General features: G+C 37.3%; 1 protein-coding gene across 2 annotated transcripts in view; it reads left to right on the top strand.

The window, feature by feature from the left end:
• LOC102801994 (leucine-rich repeat and WD repeat-containing protein 1-like) overlaps positions 1-25,928 on the top strand; it is a 53,438-nt gene extending 27,510 nt beyond the window's left edge. Inside the window, exons 8-13 of one of the 2 annotated variants that reach the window (XM_085491566.1) lie at positions 336-408; positions 1,144-1,278; positions 1,446-1,537; positions 12,528-12,716; positions 13,023-13,126; positions 25,014-25,928. In XM_085491566.1, the coding sequence (XP_085347692.1) occupies positions 336-408; positions 1,144-1,278; positions 1,446-1,537; positions 12,528-12,716; positions 13,023-13,126; positions 25,014-25,151 (731 nt within the window). In that variant the 3' untranslated portion in view covers positions 25,152-25,928. Of the gene's footprint in view, positions 1-335; positions 409-1,143; positions 1,279-1,445; positions 1,538-9,499; positions 9,731-12,527; positions 12,717-13,022; positions 13,127-25,013 lie in introns of those variants that run through there. The other variant, XM_085491567.1, reaches the window with a different exon arrangement.
• The last annotated feature ends 285 nt before the right edge of the window (positions 25,929-26,213 follow it).

Consider the following 26,213-nt stretch of genomic DNA (forward strand, 5'->3'; position numbering starts at 1 on the left):
TTGTGCATACATTGTTCATACCTTGTGCATACCTTGTTCATACCTTGTGCATACCTTGTTAATACTTTGTGCATACCTTGTTCATACTTTGTGCATACCTTGTTAATACTTTGTGCTTACCTTGTTCATACTTTGTGCATACCTTGTTCATACCTTGTTCACGCCTAATTTATACCTTGTTCACACCTTGTTCACACCTAGTTCATACATTGTCTAAGCCTTGTTCATACCTTGTTTATAGCTTGTTCACACTGTGTTCACACCTTGTGACAACCATTAAGCATATGTTGATCATGTGACATAATAACAATTTGGTTATATTGTTTTGTCTATAGGTGGCTCCAGAGATGTAATCGTATTATGGGATATTGGTATTCCAAAATTGCCAGAATACAAGTGTCATTCAAAGTATGTATATACACATTATACATCAAGACTTTTTATTAAATATTTGATTCTTACGAGTGGCATTACCAAAGCAATGTTATTTGCTTTAATAGTACCCTTAGCAATATGCCATTTTAGCAGTGAGCAGCTTTAGCGAAGATTTACAGTTCTTTTCTTTTTTTTTAAACAAATAATAAGAAGGTGGTTGTTATGCTTCCATTTCACAATTTCCATTATGTAAATCTATCACTAGAAATGACCAAGATTATTGCAAGAATATCCATAAATGCAAATTAAAGAACTAACAATGAGAATGTGATCAGAATCTCGTTTTTTCTCTCTCTAATTTGCATAACAAATATCTGCTAGCTTTTTTTCAACAGACTCTTGGGTTCCATCAGTCCACGTGTGCACCTGTGCAATTATGCAAATTTCTATTGTCATCTGTCTGACATGCATAGACTAGTTTTGTTCAAATTTGGCACAAATACGAGTTATGAAGTAATACATAAACACATTGATTTGTTTTGTTAATGATTGACAGACTGGCAGACATTTTGTTTTTTCTTTGTATTCTACCTATATATTTGTCAAATACACTATCACAGATTCTACTCTTTATGCACATAAAGAGGCTAACATAACATAATAATGTTCAGGGGTGAGATATGCCTGATTTGCATTCAGGTCAACTTATTCTACTGTACTAGGTAATCCAATTATAGCTGTATCAATAATGTTTCTTTTAATTTTCAGAAAAATACTTAGCTTTGAAGCATATTCTACTATACTAAACATGGTAGTGTTACCTGAACAGGACAAATTGATTGGGGCATGCGTAGATGGCATATATTCTTGGAAAATAGGTGGTAAATGCAATAAAAAAAAGAGGTAAGACTTCAAGAAAGGAATCACTGTGGTCTTCAAGATGCATGTATGTAATGTAAATTTGTATGTTATCCCGGTATTAAAATTCTCATTTGTAGTGAGATTGTAGCATAAAGTAGCAGGGTGTGTGAGACAGGGCATAATGGCCTTATCATATTTTCCTCACACAGACCTATCACTACAGAATATGTGTTACCAGCATGTCAACCTGGAGATAATGTTTTTGTTGATGGATTAGCTTTACTTCAAGATGACTTCTTGGGTAAGTGATATATCTACTATAGGAGGGGAAATTACTGTTTTAGTTTTAAACATATAGATGCAGGTTCATGTACACTTTGAGTGATTTTTTTTTGCTTACCCAGACAACCGTGGCTAGAGACTGTTAAAATATCAGACCTCTGTCAATGTTGAAACATGCTCAGAAAATAAATTTTAAAACTGGGAACTACAGCAACCGTGGTTAAAAGTCCCAAAAGTTTGTTTAAATTGCACTTTGATTGACAAGTCACTGTTGATGATATATGCAAAGGAGTAGCTACATGCTTCAGTACATTGTGACGGTGTGTAACTCCCTGTCCCGGCTCCCTGGTTACTTACCTCAAGCACGATCAACTTGGCTTGCAAACTGCATACAGCAGACAAGGTGAAACGCTTTAAGCATGCTATGAGGAGATAAAAAAAAAAGACAAAACATACAGTTGTTCATCCTTATCTCACAAGCATTTCGACAACTTGGCAGCTTCTTACAGTGAAATACTTTTATTTTACTTTTTCTTACGAAAAATAAGACCAAATAGGGAGATTTCATCTTCACTAAAACAGGGTCACAATTTTTTTTTGTTCTGTTGGTGCATAGATTTCATAGCTTTTTCACATTGTGGACAAAACAAAAAAAACATTTTCAGTAAATGATTTTTCATTTCGCTATACTATAATGCACAGTATGCATCTGTCGTGATGTCACAAAGTGCATTGTATGGTCTTAGTTAGCCCCCGCCGGATCTGCGATCCAGGCGGGGGGTATTAATTTGGGTCGTGTCTGTGCAATGTGTGTGCACATTTTCATGTTACCAGCTTTTTCTCACACATGTGTGATCCAATTCAGTTCAGAGTTGGTACAGAGACAGAAATTGATGGTGCTATTGTGCACATCAAGTTATTTTTTCAATTCTTCAAAGTTTCACTGTGTTTTTCCTTGATTTTTAACATTTTTCCTTCAAAATCCGACTTTTCCCGAAATTACCCGAGTTTGATCCGAGTTTTGATGACGCTTACGCAGTTCTCGTCTCGGTGGAAATCAGTCAATTTTGTGAGGATATTGTATCCCGGAATTGTATCTTTATTTGCGCTTCTATGGACAAAATTGTGTCTCGTCAATTTCAAAGGTAAGAAACTGTGCTTGTTATGGTATTTATACACTTTGTATTATCGTTTGTGTCTCGGGTTTGGTGATCGTGGGAAACTATTGCTAACCTGGCGAGAGTTTCGCCAGAAAAACTGCCTTTTTATTATGGTTGTAGGAACTGATTATGTATTGTGTAAATTGAAAGTTTACCTCGTGACTTAAGAGGTTTGCAGTGCTCTCACCGGGATTCAAACGTCGTGGTGGTGTCGGCGCAATGCTGCTCTGCGACGGGCTTAGACATATTACGAAACGACCCAAAAACGAGCCAAACGACCCAAAAACGAGCCAAACGACCCAAAAACGAGCCAAACGAGCCAAAAACGAGCCAAACGACCAAAAAACAAGCCAAAACGACCACAACAAATCGTCAAAAAAAGATTACCGCGATATTATTGCGCCAGCCATTTTAAGGAGCACATCGACCGATGGGGGCGCTGTTATCATCTGGATTGCCGCTGTCCCGAAAACCAAACATAAATATTACATAAATATCTGAATAAACAATGATTAATAATAAACACATACATAATATTGATGAACAATAATAGTAAATAATGATAAATAAGCAAATAAATAAATATTTACTAGAAATAAATATTATTATAAAAAAAACATAATTTATAAATAATAAATAAATAACAACAACAAACATACAAAGTTTGACAACTAAGTTGCTAGTCAATAAATTTATTCATTTGTTGGTTTATCTTTAAGATACCACAATAAGACTAATTGTTGGTCTTAATTTTAATAAGGTATTTTTACTGATTTACATGTTAAACAAATCATCTGTCCTTGTCAGCCTAAATGCGTGTAATATGAATTTCGCATCATGTCCACTCTAAAACCAAGAACCTGTCTCATGATTTTCATTTTAAGTATTGATTCGGATGACATTTTGTGCAGACAGCATGGGACAAATGCAAGTTCTGATAATATTGTTGTGCCACTAAATCATACTAATTGTCAAATTTGCATAATAATTTACCATTTTCCCCGCAAATAATTTTATATTTTGAGAACCACTTATTTGATTTGAACTTATACAAACATTTGAGAGAAATTTTCTCTCCCCTTACTATTACAAATACCCATAAAAAATAACAGTTATTTCACTTTTAAACTCTCGTGACTCGTTTGTACCTCTGAGTTCATCAAAGTATGTATCCGACGGTTTCAAATTAAGAGACAATATTATTTCCAATGTTGATTAAGATGGCATGAATGATCACACCTTTTGTGAACTTTTTGTTGTATATACGGTCAACGCTTACAGATAATCGGACAATTTTCGACAAATGTTTTATGTCGTTATATGCACGACTGAAAGGTGCTATACTGGTCGGATTTCGTCCGACAGTTGTGAATATTGTACGTGTAGAACCCTTGTTTCCCTGATTACAGAATTCCGTAATTAAGCGATTATGTAAGCGACACGAACCACTTACTGCGTAAAATATTGTTATTTTCGGCAAACTATATTTTGTAAATATTTTGCATTTAAAATCCATTTTCTCTGATTACAGATTAATTGTCTCTATGTGTATCATTCCGTTTCGTTTCGTTTCTTTTCTTCGATTACAACGAGCAATGTTACCCTACCATTATGTCATTCTTGTTGACGTTCCTTTATGCGTTTTGTCTTGTTCGGTCCTCGGCGACAATACAAGTAAGTAAGCATATGGCCGGACATGGGATTATGAGCACAGCGTATATTCATTTGATATAGGGTTTACGACGATTACGAAATCGTATTCGTAGCACTAGCGGAGTTATGGGGAGTCACGCAAGGCGCCTTCCCACCTTCAGCCCGCAAAAAAATGACAAATGAATTGACAAACCTAGTCCACCTTCGGCCACGTCAATAGGAGCGCCCTCTCTTCTCACCGAATTTCTGGATCCGCCAGTGAGTAGAAATAACGGAATCACAGAACGTCGAGGAATACCGGGTTGATAATTTCAGATAATTCCAGAAGCATATTAATTACTTACTTTGCATAATAAATTTGCAGGCTTTTCTGTGCATAACTTCTAAACCCAGAGATGGATTTTTTTCTGTTGATTTTTTGTTCTTATTTATAATATTATTTGCCATTCATAATACCAAATTGTTATCTAGATCTGTCGTGCCCATTATCATAGTGAATATACTACCAGTACTCTCATACGGAAGGGTGGTTGATTGACTTTGGGGTTGAATGACCATATGGCTTCACTAAATCTAAATATATATTCCTTGACATTATGCGAATTCTGGGATACTCTGATACCAGAAATAAGAAAGAAATACATTATCAGTAGAACAATAATCAATGGATGATTTTGTTCAGTTTATTATGTCATATGATATAATTTCATTATCAGAAACTTGGTCAGAGTACGATGAGCAATTCTCATCAAGTTTTATTGTTTTTAATTATTGTCGCTGGTTTGCTGGTGAAGTAATTACTCTTATCAAAAAGAATTTGGTAAATTATGTAAAACGTATTAAAAATGACTTGCCAGATTGTTTATTTTTTTTCTCAAAAAGGAATTATTCAATATTGGAAAAGGTATTTTATATTGTAATGCGTATATTCCACCACAAAATGCTACGATATATGACATAATTGACGCTTATAATGGGATTGAATTATTAGAAAACAGTTTGTTAGATATTGTTTCCAATTTGGGGGATGTGGAATTAATTTCAAGCGGGGACTTCAATGCCTGTACTGTATTTTAATACTCCCCGCTTTGCAAAAGATAATATTGTAAACAACTTTGGGCGATGACTTTTGTCCCTGTGCTGTTTATTTAATGTACATATTCTAAATGGGAGGGTGGGGAATGATGCTCGTATTGGTGAGTTTACATGTATTACCACAAATGGAACCAGTACTGTCGATAATGTAATATTATCCTCTAATTTATTTCCCAAAGTCGACAACTTTTCAATTATGCCCCCAAAACACGGTTTGACGCGGATTGTAGAGGATGTAAAAAACAGGTGTACAAAGCATTGAGAAAATTCCGCAATACAAACGACATCACTGACTTGCAAGACTATCGAGCAAAATGTAACAGTTATAAGATTAAATGCCGTACAAAGAAATCTGAATATATAAATTGTCTAAGATCAGATATTGAATGTGTCACTTTCAAGTCATTTTGGTCTTCTCTAAAACGCATTAATTATTCCACTGGTCGGGTTAGATTGACCTTGTCAATTTCATCCGACCAGTGGCCTGAATACTTCAGTACTTTCTTCCCCTGTTCAAATGTAGAAGATTTCCCTTTAGCAAAGGATATAGAAAATATGATCGATGTAGCATATGTTTTTCTGCTCGACACAAATATGGAAATAGACTGGGACCTTTTAAATGGGATTATTACGGAGGAAGAGATTTGCCAAAGCATAAATTCCTTAAAAAATGGAAAAACGGGAAAACAGCAGGACCGGACGGTCTTATTGGGGCGTATTTCAAGGCATAAATAAATATTCTAACCCCTTACCTAAACATTATTTTTAATAATATCTTTGACTCTGGTAATTTTCCACATGATAGGGCTAGGACAATTGTTGTACCCATTCACACGAAAGGAGATTCAGACGACCCAGGAAACTACAGGCCGATTTCGTTACTCAATGTTTTGGGAATTTTTTTTACATTCATCTTAAATAAACGGCTTTATTTCTGGGCGGAGGCCTTTCGAAAGGTAGACGAGGCACATGCGGGATTTAAACATGGTTATTCCACTTTTGACAATGTGTTTGTTCTTCAGTCTATTGTCCAGAAACAAAAAAACGGGATAAATTCTACTGTGCCTTTGTAGACTTTTCGAAGGCCTTCGACAGAGTAGAGAGACAAAGACTTTGGTATACCTTATTAAAAGGGGGAATAAGTGGTAAAATGTTCAAAATTGTGACAAGTATGTACGGTATTATAATGTTTTACAGATTATTTTGAGTGCCCAATTGGTGTTCGCCAAGGCTGTATATTGAGCCCCTTTTTATTCTCCTTTTTTATCAACGAGTTGGTAACTGAACTGGAAACAACGGAACAACATGGGATTCGACTTTCCCCGCATGATACGGAATTATTTTGCTTATTATTCGCGGATGATGTAACAATGTTCTCTGATTCAATAGTACGGTTGCAACGTTTATTTAATAAACTGAATTTATATTGCGAAAAGTGGAAAATAGTAGTAAACATAGAAAAGACAACGTTTTGGCCCAACAAGCAAAAAAAAAAAACAATTTATTGCCATCTCAAAAAAATACAAGACAAATAGATCCCCTGCCCTATAAAACTTTTTTCAAAATTGTCGATTTAATGGTCTTGCCAATATTAACATACGCGGCAGAGATATGGGGTTTTAGGAAATATGACACTTTAGAGCGAGTCCAGTATTATGCATGCAGACGATTTCTAGGCATTTCAAACAGAGCTCCGAATAATAGTGTTTTGGGTGATTGTGGGAGATATCCATTTACTTTTATACAGCAAAGCGGTGTGTGAAATACTGGGCGAAATTGGCCAATATGCCACCTTCCAGGTATCCACGCAAATGTTACAATATGTTGTATAACATAGAAGAGTCAGGGTTCAGCTCAAAGAAAACATAGGTAGCTGAAGTGAAAAACTTGTTATTTCTATGTAACTTAGATGAAACGTGGCATGCCCAGGAGGTTAAAAATATCAATATATTTATGGATGTTTTTTGCGAACGATTCAAATATTTCTTGCATCGTGAATGGGTTGGGGACATATGTACAATGAATAAATTAGAAACTTACAGAGAATTCAAAACTACAATTACACCCGAGCATTATATATTTTCAGTTAATATCTTTAAACATAGAAGCTATTTAAAATATCAAGATTCCGTTGCTCAGCCCATTGTTTGCTTATTGAAGCTAACCAAGGAAAAACGGAAAGTTTGTACTCTCTGTGACTTGAACCAAATTGAAAATGAATATCATTTTCTTTTAGTCTGTACATTTTTTGCAAATTTCAGAGACAAGTACTTACCGTATTTATTTTATAATCCACCTAATTTTACTAAGTTCATTGACTTAATGAAATCAGAAGATACAAATATTTTGATGCGGCTTGATGAGAACAGCGCCCTCATCGGCCGATGTGCTCATTAAAAAGGCTGTCGCAATAATATCGCGGTAATTGGACAGTTTGACGATTTGTTGTCATTTTGGCTCGTTTTTTTTGGATCGTTTGGCTCGTTTTGGGCTCGTTTTGGGGTCGTTTCGTAATATGTCTAAGCCCCTCTGAGACGCTTGCCAGACTCTGCCTCGCTCAAAATCATTATCGCCATGCTTGATTTCCGCAACGTTTACATTTGTTTATGATTTCCACAGCTATTGTTCTATGAGATGCGTCCTCGCTGTTCATAAACAGCCATAAACAAGTTTAGTTGGGTCGGCATGTACTCATTGAAAGTGTTGGTTTATTTACGTAATCCACTGATCACGCAATAGGCGAAGTTAAAAATATGTCGCTACTCAGGAGAGCTTGCCCACAACGCTAAATGTCCCAATATAAACGTACCGGTACGTTTATTTTTTCCACAGAAAAATTCCACCCGGCACATTTTTATTTGGGACGGTACGTTTATTTATTTTTCTAAATCCGATTAAAAAAATCATGCCTTTTTCCCCATGAGAAACGAAGCCAAAAGATCGCACTAAAACATCGGTAAATCTGGTCTTTCGTGTTGCTTTCACCATGAGGTCGCTGAACTGTCATATTTAAATACTTTATGGTAATTTGAGCATATGGGCACCATCCAGCATTTTGATTGGTTGATTAGCGACTTGACCTATCTGGTCAATAAACACGCGTCATGGGCATGGATAACATGGCGTTAATATAATCACTACTGAGTACTAATCAACAATTACAACACTTCGAAAACAAGTAAGCTACCGTACCGTGATCATTTGCTACCAACAAAAAAATAATGCATAATAAATATAGTGAATATTTTTTGTTGTCATGTGAAGTTTTTTTGATTGACTGTAATTTTCCAACATGCCATGACTAAATTATGGCCTTCCACTCCTCATTGACGTCTATTTAAACGTTTATACGGCATCTTGTCGCCAGCCACGAATGTCGCACTAGACGAACTTGATCGATACTGCCGACCATTCCATGCATTTTTATCGACGCACGACGACACGCAAATCCAGAAAAGTATTGTCCTTGCAACAATTTCGCGCAATACGTCACCACTATACAGTGACTCGTTTAATTTTTATTCAACATTAAAATAAACTACATTAAGATACAGTAAAGTTAACCAACTAAACAGAATGCTAAATAAAGCTAAACAATATTACAAACACATATAGAATCACAATAAACTTGTACGATACAGTACAATACAATACTCTAACTACTATTGCTAAGGAGTGGAAAATCACATTCACATTAGAGTCATAACTATGGAAAGAATATTTTTATATTTGGTGGAGCTGCTCATATATCATCTGCATACATTTTTGTATGTATTGTGCAGTTTACCAGCCAGTCAGACTCGAGTAGTGATTGGTTGCTATTTCATTACATCATGCAGCCTTTCAAACAGTATATTGCTAGACATGCATCAATTGTTGTCCATGTATATTCCTAATTGCTCAGTGAAAACTTGCAATTTCTTTCTGGCTGGTATAAATATATTAAGTAATATGTTTTCGTACTGAAAAGACAGTACACAAATATCTTTTTTAATTAAATTTAACAGCTAATGGGAGCATATATGCTACAACCTCTGCTTACTTTTGACTAAATGTTTTTTTGTTTTTTTCAGGTGCAGAGCCAGAATTTTTTTCTCGGAAAGCAAAGCCACTGAAACTGCATATATTACAAAAGCATACTATTCGCTGCATGTCTGACAATTGTATAAAGTTTTGCAGGTCGTCTTTTTTTTTTTTTGAGAAGTGCTGTCAACCAAAGCATAAATATGTGTTTCTCTGTACATAAAAGTTCAATTTCACACAATTTGTTAATATTAATGTATGATAATAAAAACTTGATAATATTTTTCTGGATTCTTGCACTTTATTTGTATCATTGTCATATGAGAAGTACTCTTGTCCTTATTTAGAGATATTGAAACTAATTCAGGGCCACAAACTACATGTAGATCTGTACATGAAGTACACGGGAAGTAAAGTTGTTGACACAGGTAATGTACACCAAGGATCATTGCAGTTTCTCAGTTCCTCATCTGGTGCTAGTACTTGTACATGTATGACAAACGGTATCTTTGCCCTGTTACTGACTAAAATATCAAAAGTTTTTCGCTGGAACAGTTCTGTGATTGACAGTGTTCTTGTATTAGGAATACAGTTGTACAAGGAAGTTTATCCAAACAGACACAACACTGACTCTTCAACATATTTGCAGATCTGATTTGCATACTTGCATGTCATTTTACCTGTTGTACTTGTTTGTTGCTCTCTGGTGTTCTTGCTGAGAATGCCATAGAAATCGTGTTTGCCAATTTACATCCATGCCAAAAACTGGACAAATTATATGTTGCAACTTTCAGTGTCATTCATGACCTGTTTGATTGGATAAAGTTGTACGACTTGGAGGCCATTTTTCCCTCAAAAATCTAAAAAAAACAAGCTTTTTCTAGCTGTTAACAGGTTTTTCTCAGATATGTGTCATACAGTTTTGTTCAAAGTTGGTACAGGGACAGGTAATAATTGTTTACAAGTGCACATCGCATTATATGTTTAACAAGTTATAAATTGTCTCAGAAAAGCCAAATGAATAAATTTTTACCCCACCCCCTAAAATTGTAACACATCAATTCTGAACATTTAATAACAGAATTTTAATACAGCTCGTAATGAATTAATTCACTCTGACACAAACTAAGTTCAATATAAGTTTTTAAATTTTTTTCTGAGCGGGGGCTATGACATGACATGTCATGTCTTTTGTTGACAAACTGACAAACATAGTGTAAAAATTTTACATGAAAGCTATGTTCTGGGCCAACTAAAAGTCACAAGTGCGGATTATGGCCATTCACGCCAATGTTTGTTATCGTTTTGTGTTTATTGTACCGGATTCTGCCCAGGGCGATTTTTCTGCAGTTTTTAAAGTTTTTTTTTAAATATTTTGCCGTCGTTTTTCAATCTTCCCTGAAGCCTAAAATAGTTTACCGAGTATTTAAGTTTTTATTCAAGAGCATGTTTATTGTGACTAGCGTGATTGGGTAAGCTTCGTTTTGACAATGAGCTGTTATCACTGTAAACAATGTTAAATTATTCTTCTAATGCTCAGTTTATCTTTTGAAAACAACTATTTTTAGATTTGAAGAAAAAATCATGCCATTTCCCCATCAAAATCCAAGTCAAAAGATCATAATACAACATCGGCAAATCTCTTCCACGTTGCGTTCAATAACATATTTGAATGAGCTATGGTAACACATTGGCATCATCCAGCATTTTGATTGGTTAATTAGTGATTTGACATATTAGGTCATCTCATGCAAGAGTTTATATGCGACCGGAATAAATTGCTTATGATGAAACTAAATTGAATTTTATTTGCATTCATAACAATTCAACGAATTTATTTTTTGTGCGTTATTATAATCACTACTGAGTAACTTTCAACAATTGCGAAAGACAGCATGACAGGATTGCGCAACCATGATAATTTGCTACTACGCAATGCAGTTGTGTTCGTTTTTATTTGAAACTTCGTTTAAAATATATAATTTCGTTACCAATAAAATATAAAAAAATGTATTTGACGTACCAGGTTCGTTAATGTGATTTTTTTGGAGAAAAATGGCACTGAGTGACATTGTATTGAAATTTTAGGCAGTCTACTTTTTAATTCAGCAAGAAAAAAATGTATCAAATTTTAGATTAGCTTCTGCAATAATCTTGGGTGGCCCAACTACCGGCGTTGAAAGTCGGCGTAGTAGGATTTTCCAATGAAAATACAAGTCTCCAAAAAATATTTGATGATTTTTTTTTTTGAAATTGTGAACCCCAAATAAGTGCCCTCCAGCCGTGAAACTGCCCAGGGCTATTTTTCGGATGGGCTAATTTAAGGCAGAATCCGGTATAATACGGATTTCCTTCATCACTTTCATTTTACCAAGTTTCTCTTTTACCTCTTTTATCATTTGAAACATGCAAAGATCAGACACATCACACATTCAGCATGGAACACATATATATGTCCATGTGTTCAACTATCTCATTCAAGATGGCTGACTGATATACATTTGAGCAAGAGATCAGAGGTGACTATGCCACAAGGTATTCCATAATTCATGACATGTATGGAGTGACTTGTGCAATATCGTGTGGTGTACCTGATTTTGTCAGGGTTATCACTATTATATCATTTCTGCATTATTTTTTCATAGGTTTTAGCTATATAAACAACTGTTACAATATAATGATTAAACTGCAATAGCATTATTTTGTTCTCCAAGCGTAAAACAGATTAAAATCAAACTTTCAAAACCTTATTTTCTGAAATACTTTGACTGATTGCAATCAAGACTCATGCCTACATTTTACAACATGTCATACATGCATTTGTTTATCATTGAAAACGACATCTGTGATCATAACAATAATTGTCATCATTATAGGAATACATGCCAATTGTAATGATACAGATAATTGGAAAAGAAATACAAGGTTAAAAAAATGTCATGTACATTTGCTTTTTATCTTAAAGTTTGTTTTCATATTGATGATATGGTGACAATATTTCTTCATATCTCAAAGTTTGCCCAGCGCATGCTCACCAGAGTAGAGTTCTAGCATATTAGTCCAAATTGTATTTTCTAGTAACAAAGTACTGTGTTGAAAAAGATGACAGTTATGAATCAGATGACCGTATTCATATATGGGGTGTCAAAGACACAGAAAGTAATTGTTGCCATAGCAATGCATTCAAGAGAAGAGATGTCAAGATATTACATTCTTTAGAGTGGCTTCATATTAAGGAGATATATCTCTATCTTGCCTGCAGAAAAGGTTAGTTTACTTAAAACACATTCTGGGTTTGATATCACAAAAATAGATGGTAATTGATGATTCTATAACCTTTAACTTTTAAAAAAGTGAGCAATGGTACGATCATCAAATTATGAGTTCAATTCCTGTATAGTCTGACCTGCCTTCTAAATATGCAGTATTAGGAGATTACATGCATGCACAACAACTACAACAACAACATCACACATGACAGTATTAACTTCAGTCACCAAAAATGCTGCTTTGCACTAAAAAAAACTTAGTGCAGTAACAAGTATACATGCTTATAATTTTTGGTTATTTCAGAAAGTGGAGTCATTGCTGCCGGTGATAATAATGGAAATATTTACATATATGATGTATCAAATGCTGTTGGATTAGAGACAGACAGTAGTATCAAACATCATGAGGTAGGAATCTGATCTGATGTCAAATATGTGGTGGTGAAGGTGAAATGTGATGTCAAATATCATGTGGGGAAGGTGAACTGTGATGTCAAATATCATGTGGGGAAGGTGAACTGTGATGTCAAATATCATGTGGGGAAGGTGAACTGTGATGTCAAATATGTAGGGAGGGTGAACTGTGATGTCAAATATGTGGGGAGGGTGAACTGTGATGTCAAATATCATGTGAGGAAGGTGAACTGTGATGTCAAATATGTGGGGAGGGTGAACTGTGATGTCAAATATCATGTGAGGAAGGTGAACTGTGATGTCAAATATCATGTGAGGAAGGTGAACTGTGATGTCAAATATCATGTGAGGAAGGTGAACTGTGATGTCAAATATGTGAGGAAGGTGAAATGTGATGTCAAATATGTAGGGAGGGTGAAATGTGATGTCAAATATGTGGGGAGGGTGAACTGTGATGTCAAATATCATGTGAGGAAGGTGAGATGTGATGTCAAATATCATGTGAGGAAGGTGAACTGTGATGTCAAATATCATGTGAGGAAGGCGAACTGTGATGTCAAATATAAGGAGAAGGTGAAATGTGATGTTAAATAGGTGAGGAAGGTGAACTGTGATGTCAAATATGTGGTGAAGGTGAACTGTGATGTCAAATATGTGGGGAAGGTGAACTGTGATGTCAAATATGTGGGAAGGGTGAACTGTGATGTCAAATATCATGTGAGGAAGGTGAACTGTGATGTCAAATATGTGAGGAAGGTGAACTGTGATGTCAAATATGTGAGGAAGGTGAAATGTGATGTCAAATATGTGGGGAGGGTGAACTGTGATGTCAAATATCATGTGAGGAAGGTGAACTGTGATGTCAAATATTATGTGAGGAAGGTGAACTGTGATGTCAAATATGTGGGGAGGGGGAACTGTGATGTCAAATATCATGTGAGGAAGGTGAACTGTGATGTAAAATATCATGTGAGGAAGGTGAACTGTGATGTCAAATATCATGTGAGGAAGGTGAACTGTGATGTCAAATATCATGTGAGGAAGGTGAACTGTGATGTCAAATATTATGTGAGGAAGATGAACTGTGATGTCAAATAGGTGGGGAGGGTGAACTGTGATGTCAAATATGTGGGGAGGGTGAACTGTGATGTCAAATATCATGTGAGGAAGGTGAACTGTGATGTCAAATATGTGGGGAAAGTGAACTGTGATGTCAAATATGTGGGGATGGTGAACTGTGGTGTCCAATATGGGGGGAAGGTGAACTGTGATGTCAAATATGTGGGAAGGGTGAACTGTGATGTCAAATATCATGTGAGGAAGGTGAACTGTGATGTCAAATATGTGAGGAAGGTGAACTGTGATGTCAAATATGTGGGGAAGGTGAACTGTGATGTCAGATATGTTGGAAGGGTGAACTGTGATGTCAAATATCATGTGAGGAAGGTGAACTGTGATGTCAAATATGTGAAGAAGGTGAACTGTGATGTCAAATATGTGAGGAAGGTGAAATGTGATGTCAAATATGTGGGGAAGGTGAACTGTTATGTCAAATATCATGTGGGGAGGGTGAACTGTGATGTCAAATATGTGGGGAGGGTGAACTGTGATGTCAAATATCATGTGAGGAAGGTGAACTGTGATGTCAAATATGTGGGGAGGGTGAACTGTGATGTCAAATACCATGTGAGGAAGGTGAACTGTGATGTCAATATCATGTGAGGAAGGTGAACTGTGATGTCAACTATGTGGTGAAGGTGAACTGTGATGTCAAATATGTGGGAAGGGTGAACTGTGATGTCAAATATGTGAGGATCGTGAAATGTGATGTCAAATATGTGAGGAAGGTGAACTGAGATGTAAAATATCATGTGAGGAAAGTGAACTGTGATGTCAAATATCATGTGAGGAAGGTGAAATTTGATGTCAAATATGTAGGGAGGGTGAACTGTGATGTCAAATATCATGTGGTGAAGGTGAAATGTGATGTCAATATCATGTGAGGAAGGTGAACTTTGATGTCAAATATGTGGGGAGGGTGAACTGTGATGTCAAATATCATGTGAGGAAGGTGAACTGTGATGTCAAATATCATGTGAGGAAGGTGAACTGTGATGTCAAATATCATGTGAGGAAGGTGAACTGTGATGTCAAATATGTGAGGAAGGTGAAATGTGATGTCAAATATGTAGGGAGGGTGAAATGTGATGTCAAATATGTGGGGAGGGTGAACTGTGATGTCAAATATCATGTGAGGAAGGTGAGATGTGATGTCAAATATCATGTGAGGAAGGTGAACTGTGATGTCAAATATCATGTGAGGAAGGCGAACTGTGATGTCAAATATAAGGAGAAGGTGAAATGTGATGTTAAATAGGTGAGGAAGGTGAACTGTGATGTCAAATATGTGGTGAAGGTGAACTGTGATGTCAAATATGTGGGGAAGGTGAACTGTGATGTCAAATATGTGGGAAGGGTGAACTGTGATGTCAAATATCATGTGAGGAAGGTGAACTGTGATGTCAAATATGTGAGGAAGGTGAACTGTGATGTCAAATATGTGAGGAAGGTGAAATGTGATGTCAAATATGTGGGGAGGGTGAACTGTGATGTCAAATATCATGTGAGGAAGGTGAACTGTGATGTCAAATAATATGTGAGGAAGGTGAACTGTGATGTCAAATATGTGGGGAGGGGGAACTGTGATGTCAAATATCATGTGAGGAAGGTGAACTGTGATGTCAAATATCATGTGAGGAAGGTGAACTGTGATGTAAAATATCATGTGAGGAAGGTGAACTGTGATGTCAAATATCATGTGAGGAAGGTGAACTGTGATGTCAAATATTATGTGAGGAAGATGAACTGTGATGTCAAATAGGTGGGGAGGGTGAACTGTGATGTCAAATATGTGGGGAGGGTGAACTGTGATGTCAAATATCATGTGAGGAAGGTAAACTGTGATGTCAAATATGTGGGGAAGGTGAACTGTGATGTCAAATATGTGGGGATGGTGAACTGTGGTGTCCAATATGGGGGGAAGGTGAACTGTGATGTCAAATATGTGGGAAGGGTGAACTGTGATGTCAAATATCATGTGAGGAAGGTGAACTGTGATGTCAAATATGTGAGGAAGGTGAACTGTGATGTCAAATATGTGGGGAAGGTGAACTGTGATGTCAGATATGTTGGAAGGGTGAACTGTGATGTCAAATATCATGTGAGGAAGGTGAACTGTGATGTCAAATATGTGAGGAAGGTGAACTGTGATGTCAAATATGTGAGGAAGGTGAAATGTGATGTCAAATATGTGGGGAAGGTGAACTGTTATGTCAAATATCATGTGGGGAGGGTGAACTGTGATGTCAAATATGTGGGGAGGGTGAACTGTGATGTCAAATATCATGTGAGGAAGGTGAACTGTGATGTCAAATATGTGGGGAGGGTGAACTGTGATGTCAAATACCATGTGAGGAAGGTGAACTGTGATGTCAATATCATGTGAGGAAGGTGAACTGTGATGTCAACTATGTGGTGAAGGTGAACTGTGATGTCAAATATGTGGGAAGGGTGAACTGTGATGTCAAATATGTGAGGATCGTGAAATGTGATGTCAAATATGTGAGGAAGGTGAACTGTGATGTAAAATATCATGTGAGGAAAGTGAACTGTGATGTCAAATATCATGTGAGGAAGGTGAAATTTGATGTCAAATATGTAGGGAGGGTGAACTGTGATGTCAATAACATGTGAGGAAGGTGAACTGTGATGTCAAATATGTGGGGAGGGTGAACTGTGATGTCAAATATCATGTGGTGAAGGTGAAATGTGATGTCAATATCATGTGAGGAAGGTGAACTTTGATGTCAAATATGTGAGGAAGGTGAAATGTGATGTCAAATATGTGAGGAAGGTGAACTGTGATGTCAAATATGTGGGGAAGGTGAACTGTGATGTCAAATAGGTGGGGAGGGTGAACTGTGATGTCAAAAATCATGTGAGGAAGGTGAAATGTGATGTCAATGTCATGTGAGGAAGGTGAACTGTGATGTCAAATATCATGTGAGGAAGGGGAACTGTGATGTCAAAAATCATGTGAGGAAGGTGAACTGTGATGTCAAATATGTGGGGAAGGTGAACTGTGATGTCAAATATCATGTGAGGAAGGTGAACTGTGGTGTCAAATATGTGGGGAAGGTGAACTGTGATGTCAAATATGTGGGGAGGGTTAACTGTGATGTCAAATATCATGTGAGGAAGGTGAACTGTGATGTCAAATATCATGTGAGGAAGGTGAACTGTGGTGTCAAATATGTGGGAAAGGTGAACTGTGATGTCAAATATGTGGGGAGGGTGAACTGTGATGTCAAATATCATGTGAGGAAGGTGAACTGTGATGTCAAATATCATGTGAGGAAGGTGAACTGTGATGTCAAAAATAATCTGAGGAAGGAGAAATGTGATGTCAAATATGTATGGAGGGTGAACTGTGATGTCCAATATGTGGGGAGGGTGAACTGTGAGGTCAAATATCATGTGAAGAACGTGAACTGTGATGACAAATATGTGGGGAGGGTGAACTGTGATGTCAAATATCAAGTGAGGAAGGTGAAATGTGATGTCAAATATCATGTGAGGAAGGTGAACTGTGATGTCAAATATCATGTGAGAAAGGTGAACTGTGATGTCAAATATGTTGGGAAGGTGAACTGTGATGTCAAATATGTGGGGGAAGGTGAACTGTGATGTCAATATCATGTGAGGAAGGTGAACTGTGATGTCAATATCATATGAGGAGGGTGAACTGTGATGTCAAATATGTAGGGAGGGTGAACTGTGATGTCAAATATGTGCGGAGGGTGAACTGTGATGTCAAATATCACGTGAGGAAGGTGAAATGTGATGTCAAATATGTGGGGAGGGTGAACTGTGATGTCAAATATCATGTCAGGAAGGTGAACTGTGATGTCAAATATAAGGAGAAGGTGAAATGTGATGTCAAATAGGTGTGGAAGGTGAACTGTGATGTCAAATATGTGGTGAAGGTGAACTGTGATGTCAATATCATGTGAGGAAGGTGAACTGTGATGTCAAATATGTGGGGAAGGTGAACTGTGATGTCAAATATTATGTGGGGAAGGTGAACTGCGATGTCAAATATGTGGGAAGGGTGAACTGTGATGTCAAATATCATGTGAGGAAGGTGAACTGTGATGTCAAATATGTGAGGAAGGTGAACTGTGATGTCAAATATGTGGGGAAGGTGAACTGTGATGTCAGATATGTGGGAAGGGTGAACTGTGATGTCAAATATCATGTGAGGAAGGTGAACTGTGATGTCAAATATGTGAGGAAGGTGAACTGTGATGTCAAATATGTGAGGAAGGTGAAATGTGATGTCAAATATGTGGGGAAGGTGAACTGTGATGTCAAATATCATGTGGGGAGGGTGAACTGTGATGTCAAATATGTGGGGAGGGTGAACTGTGATGTCAAATATCATGTGAGGAAGGTGAACTGTGATGTCAAATATCATGTGAGGAAGGTGAACTGTGATGTCAAATATTATGTGGGGAAGGTGAACTGTGATGTCAAATATGTGGGAAGGGTGAACTGTGATGTCAAATATATGAGGAAGGTGAACTGTGATGTCAAATATGTGAGGAAGGTGAACTGTGATGTCAAATATGTGGGGAAGGTGAACTGTGATGTCAGATATGTGGGAAGGGTGAACTGTGATGTCAAATATCATGTGAGGAAGGTGAACTGTGATGTCAAATATGTGAGGAAGGTGAACTGTGATGTCAAATATGTGGGGAGGGTGAACTGTGATGTCAAATATCATGTGAGGAAGGTGAACTGTGATGTCAAATATCATGTGAGGAAGGTGAACTGTGATGTCAAAAATAATCTGAGGAAGGAGAAATGTGATGTCAAATATGTATGGAGGGTGAACTGTGATGTCCAATATGTGGGGAGGGTGAACTGTGAGGTCAAATATCATGTGAAGAACGTGAACTGTGATGACAAATATGTGGGGAGGGTGAACTGTGATGTCAAATATCAAGTGAGGAAGGTGAAATGTGATGTCAAATATCATGTGAGGAAGGTGAACTGTGATGTCAAATATCATGTGAGAAAGGTGAACTGTGATGTCAAATATGTTGGGAAGGTGAACTGTGATGTCAAATATGTGGGGGAAGGTGAACTGTGATGTCAATATCATGTGAGGAAGGTGAACTGTGATGTCAATATCATATGAGGAGGGTGAACTGTGATGTCAAATATGTAGGGAGGGTGAACTGTGATGTCAAATATGTGCGGAGGGTGAACTGTGATGTCAAATATCACGTGAGGAAGGTGAAATGTGATGTCAAATATGTGGGGAGGGTGAACTGTGATGTCAAATATCATGTCAGGAAGGTGAACTGTGATGTCAAATATAAGGAGAAGGTGAAATGTGATGTCAAATAGGTGTGGAAGGTGAACTGTGATGTCAAATATGTGGTGAAGGTGAACTGTGATGTCAATATCATGTGAGGAAGGTGAACTGTGATGTCAAATATGTGGGGAAGGTGAACTGTGATGTCAAATATTATGTGGGGAAGGTGAACTGTGATGTCAAATATGTGGGAAGGGTGAACTGTGATGTCAAATATCATGTGAGGAAGGTGAACTGTGATGTCAAATATGTGAGGAAGGTGAACTGTGATGTCAAATATGTGGGGAAGGTGAACTGTGATGTCAGATATGTGGGAAGGGTGAACTGTGATGTCAAATATCATGTGAGGAAGGTGAACTGTGATTTCAAATATGTGAGGAAGGTGAACTGTGATGTCAAATATGTGAGGAAGGTGAAATGTGATGTCAAATATGTGGGGAAGGTGAACTGTGATGTCAAATATCATGTGGGGAGGGTGAACTGTGATGTCAAATATGTGGGGAGGGTGAACTGTGATGTCAAATATCATGTGAGGAAGGTGAACTGTGATGTCAAATATCATGTGAGGAAGGTGAACTGTGATGTCAAATATTATGTGGGGAAGGTGAACTGTGATGTCAAATATGTGGGAAGGGTGAACTGTGATGTCAAATATCATATGAGGAAGGTGAACTGTGATGTCAAATATGTGAGGAAGGTGAACTGTGATGTCAAATATGTGGGGAAGGTGAACTGTGATGTCAGATATGTGGGAAGGGTGAACTGTGATGTCAAATATCATGTGAGGAAGGTGAACTGTGATGTCAAATATGTGAGGAAGGTGAACTGTGATGTCAAATATGTGAGGAAGGTGAAATGTGATGTGAAATATGTGGGGAAGGTGAACTGTGATGTCAAATATCATGTGGGGAGGGTGAACTGTGATGTCAAATATGTGGGGAGGGTGAACTGTGATGTCAAATATCATGTGAGGAAGGTGAACTGTGATGTCAAATATGTGGGGAGGGTGAACTGTGATGTCAAATATCATGTGAGGAAGGTGAACTGTGATGTCAATATCATGTGAGGAAGGTGAACTGTGATGTCAACTATGTGGTGAAGGTGAACTGTGTTGTCAAATATGTGAGGATCGTGAAATGTGATGTTAAATATGTGGGAAGGGTGAACTGTGATGTCAAATATCATGTGAGGAAGGTGAACTGTGATGTCAAATATGTGAGGAAGGTGAACTGTGATGTCAAATATGTGGGGAAGGTGAACTGTGATGTCAGATATGTGGGAAGGGTGAACTGTGATGTCAAATATCATGTGAGGAAGGTGAACTGTGATGTCAAATATGTGAGGAAGGTGAACTGTGATGTCAAATATGTGAGGAAGGTGAAATGTGATGTCAAATATGTGGGGAAGGTGAACTGTGATGTCAAATATCATGTGGGGAGGGTGAACTGTGATGTCAAATATGTGGGGGGTGAACTGTGATGTCAAATATCATGTGAGGAAGGTGAACTGTGATGTCAAATATGTGGGGAGGGTGAACTGTGATGTCAAATATCATGTGGTGAAGGTGAAATGTGATGTCAATATCATGTGAGGAAGGTGAACTTTGATGTCAAATATGTGAGGAAGGTGAAATGTGATGTCAAATATGTGAGGAAGGTGAACTGTGATGTCAAATATGTCGGGAAGGTGAACTGTGATGTCAAATAGGTGGGGAGGGTGAACTGTGATGTCAAAAATCATGTGAGGAAGGTGAAATGTGATGTCAATGTCATGTGAGGAAGGTGAACTGTGGTGTCAAATATCATGTGAGGAAGGGGAACTGTGATGTCAAAAATCATGTGAGGAAGGTGAAATGTGATGTCAATATCATGTGAGGAAGGTGAACTGTGGTGTCAAATATGTGGGGAAGGTGAACTGTGATGTCAAATATGTGGGGAGGGTGAACTGTGATGTCAAATATCATGTGAGGAAGGTGAACTGTGATGTCAAATATCATGTGAGGAAGGTGAACTGTGGTGTCAAATATATGGGGAAGGTGAACTGTGATGTCAAATATGTGGGGAGGGTGAACTGTGATGTCAAATATCATGTGAGGAAGGTGAACTGTGATGTCAAATATCATGTGAGGAAGGTGAACTGTGATGTCAAAAATCATGTGAGGAAGAAGAAATGTGATGTCAAATATGTAGGGAGGGTGAACTGTGATGTCAAATATGTGGGGAGGGTGAACTGTGAGGTCAAATATCATGTGAAGAACGTGAACTGTGATGACAAATATGTGGGGAGGGTGAACTGTGATGTCAAATATCAAGTGAGGAAGGTGAAATGTGATGTCAAATATCATGTGAGGAAGGTGAACTGTGATGTCAAATATGTGGGGAGGGTGAACTGTGATGTCAAATATCATGTGAGGAAGGTGAACTGCGATGTCAAATATGTGGAGAGGGTGAACTGTGATGTCAAATATCATGTGAGAAAGGTGAACTGTGATGTCAAATATGTTGGGAAGGTGAACTGCGATGTCAAATATGTGGAGAGGGTGAACTGTGATGTCAAATATCATGTGAGAAAAGTGAACTGTGATGTCAAATATGTTGGGAAGGTGAACTGTGATGTTAAATATGTGGGGAAGGTGAACTGTGATGTCAATATCATGTGAGGAAGGTGAACTGTGATGTCAATATCATATGAGGAGGGTGAACTGTGATGTCAAATATGTAGGGAGGGTGAACTGTGATGTCAAATATGTGCGGAGGGTGAACTGTGATGTCAAATATCATGTGAGGAAGGTGAACTGTGATGTCAAATATAAGGAGAAGGTGAAATGTGATGTCAAATAGGTGTGGAAGGTGAACTGTGATGTCAAATATCATGTGAGGAAGGTGAACTGCGATGTCAAATATGTGGTGAAGGTGAACTGTGATGTCAATATCATGTGAGGAAGGTGAACTGTGATGTCAAATATGTGGGGAAGGTGAACTGTGATGTCAAATATTATGTGGGGAAGGTGAACTGTGATGTCAAATATGTGGGAAGGGTGAACTGTGATGTCAAATATCATGTGAGGAAGGTGAACTGTGATGTCAAATATGTGAGGAAGGTGAACTGTGATGTCAAATATGTGGGGAAGGTGAACTGTGATGTCAGATATGTGGGAAGGGTGAACTGTGATGTCAAATATCATGTGAGGAAGGTGAACTGTGATGTCAAATATGTGAGGAAGGTGAACTGTGATGTCAAATATGTGAGGAAGGTGAAATGTGATGTCAAATATGTGGGGAAGGTGAACTGTGATGTCAAATATCATGTGGGGAGGGTGAACTGTGATGTCAAATATGTGGGGAGGGTGAACTGTGATGTCAAATACCATGTGAGGAAGGTGAACTGTGATGTCAAATATCATGTGAGGAAGGTGAACTGTGATGTCAAATATTATGTGGGGAAGGTGAACTGTGATGTCAAATATGTGGGAAGGGTGAACTGTGATGTCAAATATCATGTGAGGAAGGTGAACTGTGATGTCAAATATGTGAGGAAGGTGAACTGTGATGTCAAATATGTGGGGAAGGTGAACTGTGATGTCAGATATGTGGGAAGGGTGAACTGTGAAGTCAAATATCATGTGAGGAAGGTGAACTGTGATGTCAAATATGTGAGGAAGGTGAACTGTGATGTCAAATATGTGAGGAAGGTGAACTGTGATGTCAAATATGTGGTGAAGGTGAACTGTGATGTCAATATCATGTGAGGAAGGTGAACTGTGATGTCAAATATGTGGGGAAGGTGAACTGTGATGTCAAATATGTGGGGAGGGTGAACTGGTGTCAAATATGTGGGGAGGGTGAACTGTGATGTCAAATATCATGTGAGGAAGGTGAACTGTGATGTCAAATATGTGAGGAAGGTGAACTGTGATGTCAAATATCATGTGAGGAAGGTGAACTGTGATGTCAAATATGTGAGGAAGGTGAAATGTGATGTCAAATATGTGGGGAAGGTGAACTGTGATGTCAAATATGTGGGAAGGGTGAACTGTGATGTCAAATATCATGTGAGGAAGGTGAACTGTGATGTCAAATATGTGAGGAAGGTGAATTGTGATGTCAAATATGTGAGGAAGGTGAAATGTGATGTCAAATATGTGGGGAGGGTGAACTGTGATGTCAAATATCATGTGAGGAAGGTGAACTGTGATGTCAAATATGATGTGAGGAAGGTGAACTGTGATGTCAAATATGTGAGGAAGGTGAACTGTGATGTCAAATATCATGTGAGGAAGGTGAACTGTGATGTCAAATATCATTGAGGAAGGTGAACTGTGATGTCAAATATCATGTGATGAAGGTGAACTGTGATGTCAAATATCATGTGAGGAAGGTGAACTGTGATGTCAAATATGTGGGGAGGGTGAACTGTGATGTCAAATACCATGTGAGGAAGGTGAACTGTGATGTCAAATATCATGTGAGGAAGGTGAACTGTGATGTCAAATATTATGTGAGGAAGATGAACTGTGATGTCAAATATGTGGGGAGGGTGAACTGTGATGTCAAATATGTGGGGAGGGTGAACTGTGATGTCAAATATCATGTGAGGAAGGTGAACTGTGATGTCAAATATGTGGGGAGGGTGAACTGTGATGTCAAATGTTTGTGATGATAACTTTGATTTCCCAATTTTTGTCCCTGATGATAGGAAGTCTTATGTTTTTATCTGTGTGCGTGTGTATCTCAGAAATGCCTAAAGCCATTTCACTCAAACTTCATACATACATTATGGATTACATATGCTTCTAGGCATAGACAGTTTGTTGAGCACAAACACACACCTTCCCCCCTGAGTTGAAATCAGCATGTCTCCATACAGAGCTGAAGTTTGATCAGATCGCATGATGCAGGGACCTGCTTGTAGTTACTATCCAATCAATGGCTTTCACCAATTTATTTACATGTATCTGTTAAGTCAGGTCAAAGATAACACCGTGCATATAGATTCAATGGAAATATCAATCAAAGTGTCTGCCCTTACAGTTTTCATATAGTATATTCCTCATATTATTACATTGTTCAGGTTCTACTAGTCAGTTATGTACAATAGTTATTGAATGCGATATATGTTATGTATATCTGTCCACCTAGAAATTCTTAGATTCATACATGTGTAGTATAGTTTTGATTAATTAAATGACTCACCATTCAAGCAAATAGCACCCCAAGTCTGCACTTTGTAAAATCTTTGTCAGGTATATTAAAACACTTCTTGACAATGAAGATCAACATTGTCTTGTGGTGTCTTATATTAGGTAAAATATGGAAATTGATATCGTGGCAAAGGCCAGTAGTGCCCAATGTCATGTGGCAAATTGATAAATAATATTGTGTTCATATTACAAATGTCAATATAATTCATCCCTTAATTATGGATTCTGTTTTACTGCAGGTATTACAGTGGCCAAGTGGTATATTTGATGATGAAGACAAAGCAATTCTTATCAATGATGTTGGTATCAGTTCTGATCTTAGAACTGTTGTGTCAGTTACTCAAAACAATCTTGTGTGTATATGGAAAGCTTTGTAAGGAATTTGTTCTTTGCAGCAGTATGGTTTGATCAGGAACACATCCATTTGTTTCATATCTCACAGGATTCATGCAGTGATTTGAAATACTGTAAAATACTTTATTTTTGCTTGGAATTAATTTTCGCTATTTTCACTGAAGGAGTGATTCAGTGAAAATAAAATCCATCGAATATACCTATTTTCTATTTTTTACAGTCAAAAGTCAATAGAAGTAAATTCCATACAAAACACCAAAAAGTCTTTTCAGCTAAAATTAATTCTAGCTAAAATAAAGTATTTTACAGTACATGTAAAATATCTTGACAATCTTTTCCTACGTTGATCAATACTGTTTCAGCAAAGTTTCAAGACATTTTGTGAACAATTGGTCATTTTTATGGTCAAGTAAAAAAATTATTGTGACAGATGAAATTGTACACTGATTATGTAGATCATTACTATGGGTACAAAATAACACATGACCCTTTCATTTATGAAAACTTGTGATAATGAAATAATGTATATATTTAGGTCATATAGACCTATTTGTAAATAAATGTAAGTTTTTCACATGAGAACTTCATGGCAGTATGATTGTTATTGATCTTAGTGCCTGTCAGACATAGTTCGAAATAGGAACTTTTTGTTCTGTCTTTCTGCATGTTTGTCTTTCTGATTTTTGGACATAGTAATAATGACAGACATGCACATCATTTTATTTTTTGATCTTTTGACTGACTGGTAACCATTTTTGTTCAATAAAATACAAATTGCAAGACTTGAAGTTGTTATCAAATGTTTCTCAGACATGTCTTTGTTGATTTATTTATATTTGCAATTGACTTATGGTGGGATAATGATGCATCTCAGTTTGTCTTGCAATTGGCTTAGTCTTTTCCACGAAACAAAATAAAACGAAACCAAACCCTAACCCTAACCTTAGATTTTGAACGACCTCAAACATCGTCACGTCCGTATTTCACAGTGTGAAATTTTCTCAGATATTATTGGGCCAATGAAAAAAAAAATGCGGGTTAGGGTTTGGGTTTCGTTTCGTTTCGTTTCGTGGAAAAGACTAAGC

Source organism: Saccoglossus kowalevskii, chromosome 16, assembly GCF_978046115.1.
Source record: "Saccoglossus kowalevskii chromosome 16, keSacKowa6.1, whole genome shotgun sequence".
NCBI classification, from domain to species: Eukaryota; Metazoa; Hemichordata; class Enteropneusta; family Harrimaniidae; genus Saccoglossus; species Saccoglossus kowalevskii.